This window comes from Formica exsecta, unplaced genomic scaffold (genome assembly GCF_003651465.1).
Source record: "Formica exsecta isolate Colony F162 unplaced genomic scaffold, ASM365146v1 scaffold500, whole genome shotgun sequence".
NCBI lineage: Eukaryota > Metazoa > Arthropoda > Insecta > Hymenoptera > Formicidae > Formica > Formica exsecta.
This window is the reverse complement of record NW_021852243.1, coordinates 905,872-922,030: the sequence shown is the minus strand read 5'-3', so window position 1 is coordinate 922,030 and position 16,159 is coordinate 905,872. Positions and strand designations below refer to the sequence as shown.

General features: G+C 31.6%; 3 protein-coding genes across 4 annotated transcripts; 1 reads left to right on the top strand and 2 right to left on the bottom strand.

The window, feature by feature from the left end:
- Positions 1-420: 420 nt before the first annotated feature.
- LOC115241578 (FACT complex subunit Ssrp1-like) lies at positions 421-3,677 on the bottom strand. Its single transcript, XM_029817381.1, has 4 exons — positions 3,317-3,677; positions 2,494-2,991; positions 2,004-2,399; positions 421-1,921 (listed from the first exon to the last, which is right to left on the bottom strand). The coding sequence occupies exons 1-4, from the start codon at positions 3,365-3,367 to the stop codon at positions 662-664; spliced, it is 2,205 nt and encodes a 734-aa protein (XP_029673241.1). The 5' UTR covers positions 3,368-3,677; the 3' UTR covers positions 421-661.
- A 1,666-nt stretch (positions 3,678-5,343) lies between these two features.
- On the top strand, positions 5,344-12,870 carry LOC115241571. Its single transcript, XM_029817375.1, has 7 exons — positions 5,344-5,756; positions 6,273-6,437; positions 8,093-8,278; positions 8,368-8,670; positions 9,054-9,551; positions 10,199-10,307; positions 12,457-12,870. Exons 1-5 carry the CDS (start codon positions 5,690-5,692, stop codon positions 9,155-9,157), a joined length of 825 nt encoding a protein of 274 aa, XP_029673235.1. The 5' UTR covers positions 5,344-5,689; the 3' UTR covers positions 9,158-9,551; positions 10,199-10,307; positions 12,457-12,870.
- A 152-nt stretch (positions 12,871-13,022) lies between these two features.
- Positions 13,023-15,662, bottom strand: LOC115241570. Of its 2 annotated transcripts, none has more exons than XM_029817372.1 (5): positions 15,431-15,662; positions 14,768-15,197; positions 14,520-14,687; positions 14,251-14,441; positions 13,023-13,404 (listed from the first exon to the last, which is right to left on the bottom strand). In XM_029817372.1, the coding sequence occupies exons 1-5, from the start codon at positions 15,513-15,515 to the stop codon at positions 13,268-13,270; spliced, it is 1,011 nt and encodes a 336-aa protein (XP_029673232.1). In that variant the 5' UTR covers positions 15,516-15,662; the 3' UTR covers positions 13,023-13,267. The 2 variants fall into 2 exon arrangements, with proteins under 2 accessions (XP_029673232.1, XP_029673234.1); XM_029817374.1 differs by having other exon boundaries at positions 14,768-15,143; positions 15,431-15,643.
- Positions 15,663-16,159: the final 497 nt, after the last annotated feature.

Below are 16,159 nucleotides of genomic sequence, written 5' to 3'. Positions count from 1 at the left end.
TATCCGAATATATAATTAATATATAGTCATCTATAGTATTATATGTATTGCTACCGAATAATCGATAGAGTTTTAAACTGAATATTTTATAGATTTTATTTGTAGTATTAAATATTAAAATATATATTTCAGAAGAAATTGTATAATGCATGTGTGCTATGAAATAAATTTAATTATTTGTTTAATTTGTGCACACGTTTTATTAAATTCTTAGCTCTTAGGTTGTGTGGAGAGAAAATTGTGTAAAGGAACGATTTTAATTATAAAAAGAAATTATTTTTATGTATTAAATAATTACTGAGAGAGAATAAGATGGAAATAACCCTAGTTCTTGTACAGAAAAAAAATTTCCCTTACATAATTTTTTCATTAATGAGAAAAAGTATATTTGTTTGAGAAAATAGAAATTTGAAAAATTAATAACAATAATTCGTTTATTTCGATATTCAGATCTTATTAATATTTTACTTTATAATTAAAATATTAATGTATACTACACATATGTAATATTAATCCCGTTAAACGCTCATCTTCTTGTAAGTGTCAAGTCATTTACTTTCATCAAAGAATTTCTAATGGTGCAAATTTTTAAATCGGTAAATAAACATTGGTATATGTAAACAGATGAAAGAAAATATTGATTTAAATACTTTAGCATTGATTAATCACTATTTTTAGATTCCGCGTCGGATGAAGGCGGAGTGCTCTCAATGGGTTCTTCCGCGTCGCTTTCTTCATTGTCTGACTGATTTCGTTTCTTCTTCTTTACTGCCTTTTTCTCAGCATCTTCCGTGGATCGCTTCTCACTTTTTTTCTCTTTCTTTCCTTCTCGGCTTTCATTATCAGAACTCTTCTTTCCGGACTTTTTGCTCTCGTCGCTACTACTATCATCATCGCTGATATATTCTTTGCTTTTAAAAGACGAGCCAGTCATCATTTTGCTAGGGGACTCTTTCTTCGTTTCCTTCTTCTTTTTTTCCGTTTTTTCCGTCTTTTCTTCAGTTTTACCGCCTCCGCTTGCTTCGTATTCCTTCATTGATGCCGCGTATTCTTTTTTAGCCTTAGCTGCCTTCGCCTCCCATTCTGATTTATCTTTGAGCTCTCGCCACATTTCACCTCCCTTTTTCGCGATTTCTGTTACATTTATTCCCGGATTCTCCGCCTTAATACTTTCGCGTGTATTGTTAAGCCATAACATAAATGCCGTTGCAGGTCTCTTCGGTTTATTTGCGTCCTTATCTTTTTTCGATTTCCTCTGCTTGCGCGGCTTTTCTGATATTGTTTTTGCCGATTTAGATTTCTTTTCTTTCTTTTCTTTCTTCTCCTTTTTATGACTAGCCTCAGACGCATCCGAGTCTTCGTCGCTGTCGGAACTATTGGGATTACTGTCATATTCTTCGGCAACATCACTTACGTCTTGATTTGGATTGAAATCTTCATCAGTCGAGCCTTCCTCGGAATCTTGGTTTTCTTCACCGTCCCGCTCCTGCGCCTCCGCTTTGACTCGCGCCAAGTAAGCATCCGGTTCATCCTCTTGATCGCTGTCCCCAAAGTCCTCGTCGTACTTAGGTTTGTCACTCTTGCCGCGATTCTTAACACGAAGTTTCTTCGACGTAATGAAATCGAACAATTTACCATATTCTTCTTTTTCAATGCTGCTAAAAGTGTGAACTACACCACTCGTAAGTTCGATCTCGAAGTCGAAAGATCTGGTCGAACCGCCACCGCGCGCAAAATTTACCGAAGCTATTTCCTCAAAACGAATATGTATTGGCGGTTTATGCACATAGATGAAACCTCGTTCGAGCGGATATAAATATCCTGCCGCGGCTTTAAAAGAGCAGCTAATCGCAGGTGTCTTCGTATGACCCAAGAAATGTCCAGGTCCGGTTATCTTCCGGTTAATAATTACTTTCATCACCTAGCCGAAACAAATAACAATGTTAAAATAAAGATGTAAATATTAAAAAAAAAGCGTGATTTTAATCTCTTGCTTTACTAACCCTGCCAAGTACTTCGTATGTCGGTCCTGTTAATTCCTTCGTTAGTTTGTCTTCGTACTTTTCTTTTAGCTCTTTTTCAGTGAATGGAAGCTCGATAGAGGTCTCCTCTTCTTGATTGAACAGGAGAACCAGATAGTGATATCGTGTTTGACCCTGTTTTATAGGAGGATCCAGACTCACGACAAAGAACGTTTGCCGACTATCCTTGTGTGGTAATAGAAAAAGTCTCAAGACAGTTGACATGGGAATTTTATAGTCAAAAGTTTTGCCATGCAGTTGAAAGAAAGACTGGAAGATTTTGATGTCGTAACGACCACGTGGGGTTAGACAGTGAATCTCTCTAAATATAGCAATCGCATCGCCACTTACACTGATCACAGATGCTTTATCCATCACCTATTAGGAGTTATAAATAAATTATTTTTCTTTTTATTGTGAATTTAAAGTATGTGAGTATATTTGCTCATTATTTAAATAAATCCTCTCTTACCTGTTGATGGAATGCTTCGACAGGGTCTTGGTCGACACTATCACTAACAGGAATATGAAACCTCATCTCCATTAGACTGACCGGGGCATCGTCATTCTGATGGAACTCTAAGGTCACTTCATTCTTTCCCGTATTACATTGTGATACATCATACAGAGGTATTTCAAAAGCAGTGTGATGACCTACATCAAAGCTCAGGATAGATCCTGTAAATTTTGCAGTACCCCAATTCCAACCTTTTAAACTCAATTCCTTTTCCAACATATCTTTCTTATAATTGACAGAAAAGAATTTGGCAATCTTTTCCTGGTCAGCTTCTTTGAAGCCTTTGAAACGATGCAGAGTACCATTTTTTAAAAAAATACGTAAGCCCCAGGTTCCAATAAATTTTTGATAGTTTACCAACTCCATATCAGAAGCAGAAATTTGTTCTACTTTACCAGTCTTCTGATTCTTGAAGATTAGGTGTTGGTCGGTCAATTTTAATCTACCTGGTGTCTGGTAATGATAGAAAACGATTCCATCAATTATATGATAATTTAATCATTAAAATAATTTTCATTACTTGTATATTTTAAAGAAAAATCTATTTTTAATTACATAGTGTAATAATTACTAAAATAACGATTCGCATATTCTCAACAAACTTAAAAGACCAGAATTGTAATCAATCATGTTTAATATTAGCGAATTTCACGTAATAAAATAAAAACTTCTCGCTTCTTAATCATATCAAGCAAATTAGGATTCTAATGTTTATTTAATAATATAAAAATCAATTATACGTAATCAATTTTGCTTCAAAACAATTAAGAATTCTTACCATAGCGCCCTTAACCTCGGCAAAAATGTCCGGATATTCCAGAAAATCCATTTTTTTCTTTCTTGCTTTTCTTTTCGAAAGAAAAATTATCCAAGTTTTTGTTCAATAATATAACCAAAAAGAAGCCTGAGGGCCTCAGCACAATAAACACACAAGTGTTGTGCGCGCATTCCCTCCAATGCGGTTGTTCTCTGTTCTCTTTCTCTATTCCTTGTACCTTATTCCTTTTATTGTGCTGAGGCCCTGAGCCTGAGAGAGGCAATGCCGGCGATTTTCGTGGGATGCTTTTTCTAGACTCTATTCTAGACCGTGGAGTAGCGCCGTGCATCCACTTTAAAGCCTATCACACACAAATTGGCATAGCTGCATATGCATAGCATAAAACCGTCTGGACCAATGAGCATGCTATGTAAATCAATAGGGCGATTTTATTTCGATGCTCATTGGTCCAGACGGTCTTATGCTATGCATATGCAGCTATGCCGATTTGTGTGTGATAGGCTTTAAGCGGGGAGAACACACATTTGCATAAGCGCATAATCATAAACATAAGGAAATTGATTGGTCAATTTCGTTATGCATAAGGAAATGGACCAATCAATTTTCTTATGCTTGTGATTATGCGCTTATGCAAAAGTGTGTGCTCCCCGCTTTACCCACATTCACTTTTCGGTACTGTCGGTCAAATCTCCATGTGGTTCATGTCCGTGCTACATCCACTTTTCAATAATGTCGGTCATTTGGTTCATATCCGTGCTACATCCACTTTTCGATTTTTTCGATAATGGTGTAGTACCATAGACATAATATATCTAGACCGAGCGTTTGCCTTTATTTAAGGAGTAGGGGTAAAGATGCACGTAGAAAAAGACATACTCTGTTTCGTGCCCCTTGCGTTCTCTCTCGCTCGCACATAGTATAGCGTACTCTTTCGCTATGCTACATGCGAGTGAGAGAGAACGCAAGGGGCACGGAACAGAGTATGTCCTTTTCTACGTGCACCTTGGCCCTCACTCCTCAACACTCGGTCTAGATATACTATGGCTGTCTTCCGAAATGCGCTGAAAGTACTGACAGTACTGTTTTCGCGTTCCGAAAATGTTTTCAGCATGCTGCAAGAGAATAATAATTACTACTTTTTTAACGAAAATAGAGAGATCCTAGAGAATTGCTGACTTCCGGCTGATTTTGCACATACTCCCGAGGTAGTGCGAGTTCAGTAATGCATATGGCGGTTAGCGGTTTCGTAAAACATGAACGAAATATTGAATCGAAAAAGAAGGAAATACTTTTTATTAATCACAACATGTCATTAAACAAATATAAAATAATAAATGGAAGTACAAATAATACATACAAAATATTTTTAATATCAAATAATTACGAGAAAGCGTTAGCAAATAAGTTACGATTAATTGAAGAGAATCTTTATGAAAATAAAGTTATAGGAATCTTTATAAATAAACAGTTATAAATTTATAATTTTAATAATATTTTATTGATATTACAGATAAAAATTTTGATTTTCGAGTATTAGAAAATATTTTAAAAAGTGTCAAAAAGTCTTCATCATCCGAAGATGATGAACTTTGGCAATAATTCTCAATAAAGTTTGTAATATTTTGTATACTAATTACAATTGTAGTTAATTTTTCCATTTTAATGTCACTTTTATTCCTTTTTAAATAGATTATATCGCTCTACACTTTTTTGTCTCTTTTTCTACTGTTTTTTCTACTGCAAATGCGTTCCGATTTTCATTGCTGCCACAGTCTACTGACAATTTCGGAACGACTGAAATACGTTGATTTCAGCAGCAGTACTGTCAGTAATTTCAGCGCATTTCGGAAGACATCTTATGTCTATGGATAGTACACTGATCGTTTGACAAAGAGAGATGATTGCGCCGTTTTTGTCTCTCTTTCATCGCATATGTGTGTAGCATCCGTAAAGGCACAAACACTGATTAATTATATAATTAATAAATAATATATTGCCTCTCTCAGGCTTCTCTCTGATATAACTATATACAGTTATTTCAGATAAGGAGCAATGCGTAAAACGTCCGTTTGAGCGCAGCTAAATTAAAAAAAGGGAATCTTATCGAGAGTTTGCGAAAGTTTTTTCAGAAGAATATATTTGTATGGAAGTATTGATTTACAAGAGAATTATTTTTATTCGGTCTCATCATTTCTACGAGACATCGGCAAGATATCGTGGTAACAGTCGTCCGTGTAGAGCATGTGTCGGATACAAAAGAGGCGGGATACATGATGCTGCGCAGAATCGTATCGGCTATGGTGTTGCACGATAACATGAGTTAGACGAGCCGTATTTAATTGTGTATCAGTGCGAAAAGGGACCTTGGAAAGAATGTTGTCGATAGCACATACGGTCTCGCCCTCGATAATCGCTCTTTTAATATTCGGCTGTTATTCGGGTGAGTAACGAAGTACCGCGCGCGAAATTTACGATTTCCGAAATCGGGGTGATTCAATCGAGAAGTGTGCGAAAATTTGTTCGGATTCGCAAACGTTGTGATATCAATCGGGATATTTGCGACACCGTGATAGCGGAATATATATCTTTTCCAGATACAATTTTGGATAATCTCTCAGTTTTTATCAATATCTAATATGTATCGAGTATGTATAAATTCTTATCCAAATTCTTATCATTTCAAAAATTTTATTATTTTGAATTTTTCGAATTTTTCAATACATTGTTGTGTCGCATTAAAGCGCAATTTCTCACGTATGATTCGAGAAATTTTAATTCTAAAAATAATTTTGATAAAAGTCAGTGACGAGCTTAAAAATCTCGTTAAAACTTTTCGCTTTTTAGATGGCCGATAATTATATGGAAAATTCTTTTAATGATTATCTTTGTCAGTCAAAAATATCCCGATGACGCATTTATTATGATCAAATAAGCTATATCTCGAAAAATTTCGCAGGGGCTTATGGTACCTCGATAAAATTCTTGGACGTGCCGCACATTGTGCGCAACGGCACCGGACCGATAAATCTTATTTGCATCTACGAGATTGACAAAGATGATAATGGACTTGTAATCAAATGGTTTCACGGAGAGAATCAGATCTATCAATGGATTCCGCCAAGTAATTTATACTTTTAACGCCTACGTATTTATCCTATTATAACTTACTATATTGGTTGTGTGTGTATTTGTGTATTATTACGTCGGTAACTTCATTATATCGGAACTGTCGCGGAATATCCGGCAACTTTCAACGCGCGACCATGAAAAGACACAAATGTCACAGGTTAAAACTTACAATTAGCATACAGAAGGTTGATAGATAAAAATTAAAAATACAAATTATAGAATTCTACTCGGACTTTTTGCCTGTGAAAAGATAATTGGACGCTTAATTGGAATTTTATTAGCGCATTTGAACATTTTTGCAACTGTGTTGTTTAATAAATGATTTTTTGTATTTTATACTCGCCACTTTTAGGAGGTCGAGTTAATAACTATTTTATTTATGCATATATATATATATATATGCATAAATATATCCTGTAATATTGCTATATATACTGTTGCTATGTAAATATATCCTGTAATATTGCTATATATATATATATAAAAACGACCTGTTAGAATGTTTTTATTTATATATGGTTTTTTTGTTGTATATCTGTGTTTTATGTATGATATATTGTCTGTAAACATTTAATAATTGTACGGTACTCTTTTGCACGTAAAATCTCACGATGTCGTGATATATGTGGAATTTTAATTTCGAAAGAGTACAATTATTAATTGTTTACGGATAGCAAACAACAGGAAAAATATATATATACAAAAAATAAACCCATATATAAATAATAAAAATATTTTAACAGAACGTTTTTATACATTGCCTACTGCACATATGACAGATATCCTAACCTCGCGTATGTCACTGTTTTAATATCTCATTATTGTGTTTGTAGTATTAAACATATATTTGTAAGCTTGCGAGATTTTGCTTTTTCTACATAGTGACCCAGACAGCACAAAATGTCCTCAGGTTCATCCTGAATATGTCCAGGATGGTTCAGGATATTTGTAGGATGTTTTAAGATATTATTATAAATATATTTTATGAAAATTTAATATGCATACATGATTACTTTCGGTTATGTAGGCTATTTAATTTAATTTAGAAATTTTAAGTATTGTAATAAGTATTAATGTCCTATAAATGTCCATTGGATAACCCCTGGATGTCTGTAGGATATTTGCCCTGTCTATTATATTGGATGCCCTTTGGACGTCCTAAGGACATCCTTGTGCTGTCTGGGTAATAGACAGGGCAGATATCCTACAGACATCCAGGGGTTATCCAATGGACATTTATAGGACATTAATACTTATTACAATACTTAAAATTTCTAAATTATATTAAATAGCCTACATAACCGAAAGTAATCATGTATGCATATTAAATTTTCATAAAATATATTTATAATAATATCTTAAAACATCCTACAAATATCCTGAACCATCCTGGACATATTCAGGATGATCCTGAGGACGTTTTGTGCTGTCTGAGTATATATATATAGCAATATTACAGGAAAAATTTTAGCAAAAATTATAAAATAACAAAACATTATAATTTTTATTCATTTTTTTGCTATAATTAGTATATAATAAGATAGAAAAATTTAATATTTTTTCTGAAAATAAGCATTGTATTTGTTAAATCTATTTCATATCAATTCATATTATAATGAGTACTACTCATAATATCTATGATGTCAGTGCCACCGCAAGATATCGGAATCATCAAAGATCTCGCGGAATATCCGGTTGAAAACCTGAGGAATCCGAATTCGCATTCTGTAATTCGATTGAAAACCGTTACAATCGACATGACAGGGGAGTATGTGTGCACAATCAGCACGTTCCAATACGAGGCGAGTGCTTCAGCAAAGATGATTGTCTATGGCAAGTTTTTAAAAGAATTCGATCTAAAATTTATTTCTGTCTCTCGGCAATTGATTTCCTGTAATTGATAATTGCTCTTTACTTTTAAGTGCCGGAAAGCGACATGACGGTGCGCACGTATCCTTTCAACAAGACTCACGTGAATTTAACATGTGCGGTGACGGGTGCGCGACCACAGCCGTCTTTGAAGCTCTATGTCGAAGGAGTCGAGAGAAACGATCGCGGGAGCAATTACGAATCTTCAGAATTTTCGACGGATTGGTACAAGGATGATTATGAGGTATCGCTGGACGCCATCATCGAGGACATGCCGGATCCTGCAGTCGTCGAATGCGAAATGTCGATTCCCAATACGGAATATAAGCGCCGGGAACGGATCGTCTACTATCCTAGTTCGAATCGTTCCAATGTGATAGTCAATATTGCATTTAAGACGAACAACTTTACCGTTATTTAATTCTCTATCGCGTCCGTATTATCAGACAATAAATTAAAGAACGAAAAGAGAAATGAAATAACAATTTGCTTTATATTGTCTAAATCTAAGCTATTTTATCAAGATTGGAAGGCTATCTTGAAAAACATCATTTTTGTTCTAATATTATCGATAAACTGCAAATATTGCCTGTAAAGTTTAATAAGATTTTTGATACATATCTGTTGAAAGTCGAGCGTATAAATGCACTTTAGCTCTCAGAATCTCAAACAAACCAGTCTTCACATTTCTCGAGTAATGGAATATTTATTAAATATGTATGTCTTCCGTGTGTTTCAGCGCAATTGCTACCCTATCGCACAAATGTTTCACAAGGGAGGCACAACGCGATGTTGTTTATCGATATCTTTTATGTTACCGTTCTCAGATTAATATTAACATAAGACTATAAAATAAACTCAGCAATTAATTCTAGAAAATAGGTATTTAATGCATATTTATTTTAGAGTCCAAGAATATTTGCCGTAAAAAAATTAAATAAAAACGCTTATATGTATATCTTAAATGGATCATATATTAAAAATCTATTTTTCTAGACATACATTTTCTATACATACGCGTTATTCGCCAAATGGCTTCGATTGTCCAATGATTTTAATGATTAGCATTCGCGATTTGATTTCAAACATCTTCAGTATAGCAGATATTGCTATATTGAAGTGACAAAGCGGTTGCGTTGAGAGTGGGGATGAAAGAGAGATAATCTTGGATGGTAGGGATGATATCTAGAAGTAGCGGTATCCCTCAAGATTATCATTCGCTTCTCGGCACTCAGCTGTAAGTAACCATTTACGACGAATTTCTCTCTTCTTTCTAACACGTCTTAATCATTTATATAAATTTGTAATATTATATTGAATGATATTTTATTTGTTTCAAAATGCTCTAACTTTGTATTATATATATATCAAAATTATTTTGAATTTTTCCATTTATATGATTTCTATTTTGATACTGGTATCTTCAGTTATCTTAGTCATATGTAAATTGAGAATTTATATTAAAAACTTAAAACAACTCTTAACATTATATAGCAAACCATTCTACGTGTATGTATAAATTTGTTATTTTAATATAATATAGATTTACTTAAATATATGTTTTTTAATGTAACGATAAATAGAATAATCGCATTTCGATAACATCATTAATAAGAATATATTTATTAACAGTGCTAATGTTTCAATTAAACATCGAAATATCGCGATTAGAAGAGAAAATTGTGAAATATATATTATATATACTTTAAAATCGTAGAATGTATACATTTATACATTGAACTTAGAACAACATATTATAATCCAAGATACATGCTTTATTTCATCAAAATTTTACTAACAGTTTTAGCGGAGTCATTAAGTTTTCAAAATTCTTTTTGCGTGCTAATATTTTTGTCACTAATAGATTTCATTGTTTGCAAATAGCGTTCATCTTCAAAATTATCAAGTTTCCAAACTCATCAACCGTCGTACTCTTGTAAAAACGAATACTTCATAAAAATGAATCATCCCTGGGTGCTGCTTTTTCTCGCAGGTAAGAGAATTATTTTTATTATGCTAATATATATTATATCTCTCGATCTTAAATATTATATTATATTAGATTATTTAATATACTTTTTTACCATCATTTTTCTATATTAAATCATTTATTATTATCCCTTTATTACTTTACTCAAATATTTTAAAATTTTGAAAAATGTATCGCACAAGTTTTACTTTTTTATATACGTTTTTCATTATTTTATTTATAAAAAGTTTTGATCTTTATAACAATAGTGTATTTTTATATGATGTATTCCTTATATGTATTTTTTTGCAAAAACTGCAAATATTATATCATTTACAACTTCTTTTTTTTATTTTTGATATTGTTACAAATTGTTTATATTTTAAAAAGATGCTAAACAAGATTATGATAATATTGATATCGTTTTAATGAATGTATTCTTTTTTGCAATGCTCAAGTAATATATTTAAAATCTTAAACAAAAAATATAAAAGATATTTCTCTTTTTATTTTATATTTTATTTAATATTTTAAGGTTTTTTTTATATTTTATTTTATATCTTACATAAAGCGTGAAAAAAATACTTTTTATAATAATGTGTACTGTATATTTTTTTAAAATAATTTTTTTACCATTTACACTGTTTTTAATATATCGTATATAATATTGCACACAATACTGCAACATTTGCAATAAGATACTTTGCACTAATTACAAATCGCTGACATTTCAAAGGAATGCTAAATGAGATTGATAATCACTATATGTCTATAGACTCTTTCATGTTTACGGAATAATCCGATCAACCGTGTTCCATCAGCGAGACAATTAAGACAAAGTGGTATCGCGCCGGATTTTGCGTTGATCTTCTTTATTGAGAACAATAGATTATTACAGTTTATGCTCAAATAAGTAGCTTCATGATCGTTCAATGTCCCTGTGATTCGTAATATTTTAGAAACATATACAGATATTATGGAATTAAATAATTTTATAAAATTAATTTGTTTACCGACGAAATTATCAAGATATGCACAAATTTTGTGTTTTCTACCAATAATATGCAAATATATTAAACTGAGATACAAAATAATGTTAAAATGACACATTTTTTATATATACAATCTTTATTAGATACAATTACATTTTTAAAAATGAGATAATTAAACAATAAAAAAAATAAGTGATATGACATTTTTTGATAATAGCAATTTTAATTATTTTTTAATTTACTCTAATCTTTTTTTCAATCGTATAGAATAGAATCGTATCTCATTTTTGCGTAACTTCTAATAAAATAATATATATAAAATAATTTGTTTTATCTATTTGTTTATATTACTTTATGTTTTTACTGATTCAAAAAATATAAGTATATGTATACCATACAATTTTTAAATGTATTAATAAAAATTTGTTAATAAAATAAAATTTTTGTTAACAAAAACTTTTTAAAAAAATTGATGATAATAAGTAATAAAAAAATAATAATATTCTTTTGATATTATATAATTATGACTAATATTACTTTAAACAGGACACATATATTTATGATCAATATTTCTGTTATTTACGATATGGAGATGTTAGATTAGATAAAAGAGATTGTCTATTAAAGTTATCTGCTGATAATGATGGTCCAGAATGAAAACTGCAAAAGTTGAAGAAAGTTTCGTAAAGATATGCATTGATTTGCGTAATACGATCGAGGTAACTTGTGATTACTTGATTGACATTCATTACCGAACATCGATGGCTACGCCACCACATCCATAAATGCATCATGTTGTAGCATACTTATATTAAATTTCCTTTCGCGCTTTAGTCCTCTTACTTTTTTTCATCCAGTTTCGCGACATCCGATAAAAATAATTTTTCTAATTTTACACTAATCATCTATATTACATCTTTTAGATTGCTTTTTGCTTTTTTTACATATTTGCTCTTTTGATAAGACTATTTTATTAATTTGAAAATATACATTATAAATAATTTAAAAGAAATTTATATAAAAAAATTTGTGTGCGCTGCAACTTTTTAAAGATATATCAGTTTTGACTTATCATATAACATTAATTATCTAGTATAGAAAAAAATGTATATGTATAGAAGAGAAGAATTTATATACTCGTAATTTTTTGTATTCTCTAATAATTTCATCTGCTCTTGCAGTATGCGCACTATGGACCTTTGGCGAGACCGTTTCCTGCGATCAGTGCGGGCGAGAATGTGCCGATATCTGCGGCACCCGGCAGTTTCGCGCCTGCTGCTTCAATAATATGCGGAAGAGACATTCCGAGTTCTTCGGTCTGAAGTTTTGGATGAGACCACGAAGATACGCGATTCACCTGTACCCGGCCTACGACGTTTAATCATTGCAGCATATATCTTATATATAAATATGGAAATATCGAAATATCTTCGACAGAAATTAGTTACTGTGTGCTTTAATGTTATTATCTGCGCACCGTTTAATTAGAGTTGTATAATGTCATTTTTGTTTCTCCCCCTTCGGCTCTTATCTTTCTCCCCATAAGATAATTCGCTTGTCAATGCTCTCAATCGCAATTAAAAATATTGCAGCGTATATACGGATATAATTCTTTATATAATATAAGAATCTTTCGTTTGATTTTATATATATATATCATTATGCAGGAACAAGTTTTAGCACTTTTGATTAATCTAACATTATTTCAAGAAACGTATGGGACGATAATATATATCCACACAACATATAAAGACATGTTTATTAAAAATACAATCTCAACTTACATTTATAAGATTATTTTTTTGACTAAATATATATATCACAATATGATATACATATCTATTTTATCACAGTTTAATTCATATATATCACATTTTAATGAGTATAACAGTCTTATATATAAAAAATGTACTTAAACTGAATCAATCTCGATTTCTTTGATTTGGTTTTCAGTTTTGATATCACTTATTGATTCCCTTTTTTATTTTCTTTTTATTTAATTCTTCGTTTTCTCATTGTTTTCTCTTCATTGTTAATGTTCACATGTTTACGCTTCCTTGATAGAGGATTTTCAGTATTAGGTAGTACTTTTGGAAGACTTTTCTCAAAAGTCCCTCGAGCTATTACTTCTGTAAGATAAAAAGTAATATGTATTATCATAAAATAAGATTTCTGTTTGTTATAGCAATTATATTTTCTCCGTTCGTTTATTTGTGATAGCAATTATCAATCTAGTCAAGAAATAGAAGAATTTGAAGCTGTAAAATAGAAGTTGCTTTAATAGAGAGCGACGTTCTAAATAAAATACATTCGACAACACTCTACATAAGAAATAATATAAAATTGTACTCGTCAAACTTTAAATCTATAAAAGATTGCAAAGAGTGAAATAAAGTGTTTGGAACACAAAGCTTAGGATTATTTTAGTGATTTCTAAACTACCAAAGCTTCAAAAATAAAATTGTACTCGTCAAACTTTAAATCTATAAAAGATTGCAAAGAGTGAAATAAAGTGTTTGGAACACAAAGCTTAGGATTATTTTAGTGATTTCTAAACTACCAAAGCTTCAAAAAGCGATTATGATTCTTTTTACAAGAAATATTAGTTATTATTATTTGTATATGAGATAAATTACATAGCATATTATAATACTTTATGTAATTTTGAAATATAATTTTTACTTATTTATTGTGTACTTATAAGATTGATGATAATAATGAAGGCAATGTAATTATCTTTATCTATTATACTTTATCTGTTATAAATAAAATTTCTTTTTAAAAAATTGTAACTTTTTCCTTTGCTTAGACAAATACTTGACTCTGGATAAAAATTACTTTAACTCTATATTTTATTTTTATGTATATACTTTGTTAGACATAAAATAGAAAGAAAAACAGAAAAAAATATAAAAGATACCTTACATATGATAAATTGTGTGTGTGTGTGTGTGTGTGTACACACACATACATACCTCCAATATCATTTATATCATCATCGTCTGATTCTTCGCTTGATACATTATGGGTTGAAGCATTTTCTTGTGATAGTTTTAGGAAATCAATTTTAAACTTGTTAGATGCATTGAAATTTATTTCATTTGTATTATCCGATGCTTTTGCCGTGAATTGATCAAATATTTTTTCCTCAGTTGTGTCATGCATGCTAAATTATAAGATTTTATTAATTTATTTTACAAAATATTGTATGTTTAATAAAAATATTAGATAATCACAAACATACCTCATATCTACATTTAACCAGTCTAAAGAGAGCCATAATCTCAAATTGCATGGTAAGCTTTGATTCTTTGGAATCCAAGGTAGACCAACATGCTTAAAGTTCTTTGAACAAATATACAGTCTGTCGTACCAGTTACAACATTTCTTAAGCGTATGTCTTGAGCAAAACCTAAAATTAATAAACCCAAAATTAATATCAGAATAAACAAAAAAAACAATGAGTTCACAAGTTATTTATAAAAATCGTACCAAATCCTGCTCACAGTAGCATAAGCGATTAAAGCAATACTCCATGCATGACCCAAGTTTATTCGTGCTTTTAAGAAATGTGCAGCATATTTTGCTGTATTTTCTATTTTACACATAAGCTTTGCAAAGCCTTGTGTTCTCACGAGTACATATTCTAGCATTTGTTTACTCGGTAATATGTGAATTCCATCTTCCATTTCAATAATAGATCGCAAGTCTTTATATTCCTTCAGCAAAGCCATATTATGATAATTAATCAATGCTTTATTCAATGCAACCATGCTTCTTAACCCTTTATCATTACGAAATTTGTTCTTCATTCGATATATTAAGCGACTTAATGCTGCAGCTTCTTTATGAAGAATGTCCATTGATTCTAGGTCAAAAATTGCCAAGTCAAGCACAAATTTACATACATCTATATTTACACCTAAAAATTAAAACAAACAAGTTATGTATTTATGTATTTCTATAATCATTAAAACGATTGAGGTTGTATGCAGAAATATATAATTTAATATTGTTTCTAATTTTAATGTTATGTCCAAAACGATAAATTGCATATAATACATAAACAAAAATGTATATAGTTAAGATCATACGGATGTCCCAATATTTTTTTTTACACACGTGCACGTGTTCATTAGAAATAGGTTACAATACCTGCTTCCTTCACAGATGATGATTTAATAGACCATGTTGCATACGGCGGATGCTCCAAATAAAGCATATTCCAATACGTATTCATTTTTAATAAAATTTTGTAATAATATATATATACACGTATTCTCTAATTCTCTCTGTTCTGATCTAGCACGTGGTCGGCAGGACAACAGCAACGAGAAAATTCCGAATTGATATTGAAGACCTCGCACAGTGACCGTACGAAGCTCTGCCTTCAGGGTTACCAATTTGAGAAATAATCTCGGTCTCTATGAAAAGGTATGTCTGTATACGTAGGGTTCCTGCACACAGGACGTATCAAAGCGTAGCGTGGCAAGAGGCAACGCGATAGCCAATCAATTTTTCGCTTTAATAGAAAAGTTATAAGTTGATTGGCTACCGCGTCGCCTCTTGGTACGTGTAACGCGTTGACGCGTTCTGTGTGTAGGAGCCCGTTTGTGATTGTGATTTGCTACGCTCCAATCATACTTGCAATTGGTGCTTTCTGATTGGCTGAGGCAATCGCAATCGCAATCGCAGCCGCGAGCCGCTAGTGTGATTCGGGCTTAACATTGATTGCATTGCTCGCGTGGACGCACTGTAGACTGTAGAGAGAAAAGATAGAAAAGGATCACGCTCTATCCTTGTTTCTCTAGCGTATCGTTTTACGGCCGATATACGGTTTGAAAATGCTTTTTGGCTTTTCTCGTAGCAGAAAGCAGCAAAATG

Excerpts from the sequence above, each read along its gene's own strand:
- LOC115241578 (XM_029817381.1), bottom strand. The coding sequence starts at position 3,367 with ATGGATTTTCTGGAATATCCGGACATTTTTGCCGAGGTTAAGGGCGCT. Across the intron at positions 2,400-2,493 it reads TCGAAGCATTCCATCAACAG|GTGATGGATAAAGCATCTGT; the intron begins GTAAGAGAGGAT and ends AACTCCTAATAG. Across the intron at positions 1,922-2,003 it reads CATACGAAGTACTTGGCAGG|GTGATGAAAGTAATTATTAA; the intron begins GTTAGTAAAGCA and ends TGTTTCGGCTAG.
- LOC115241571 (XM_029817375.1), top strand. The coding sequence starts at position 5,690 with ATGTTGTCGATAGCACATACGGTCTCGCCCTCGATAATCGCTCTTTTA. Across the intron at positions 5,757-6,272 it reads AATATTCGGCTGTTATTCGG|GGGCTTATGGTACCTCGATA; the intron begins GTGAGTAACGAA and ends AAAATTTCGCAG. Across the intron at positions 8,671-9,053 it reads ACGGATCGTCTACTATCCTA|CGCAATTGCTACCCTATCGC; the intron begins GTTCGAATCGTT and ends CGTGTGTTTCAG.
- LOC115241570 (XM_029817372.1), bottom strand. The coding sequence starts at position 15,515 with ATGAATACGTATTGGAATATGCTTTATTTGGAGCATCCGCCGTATGCA. Across the intron at positions 14,442-14,519 it reads TGGTTAAATGTAGATATGAG|CATGCATGACACAACTGAGG; the intron begins GTATGTTTGTGA and ends CTTATAATTTAG. Across the intron at positions 13,405-14,250 it reads TGATATAAATGATATTGGAG|AAGTAATAGCTCGAGGGACT; the intron begins GTATGTATGTGT and ends TTTATCTTACAG.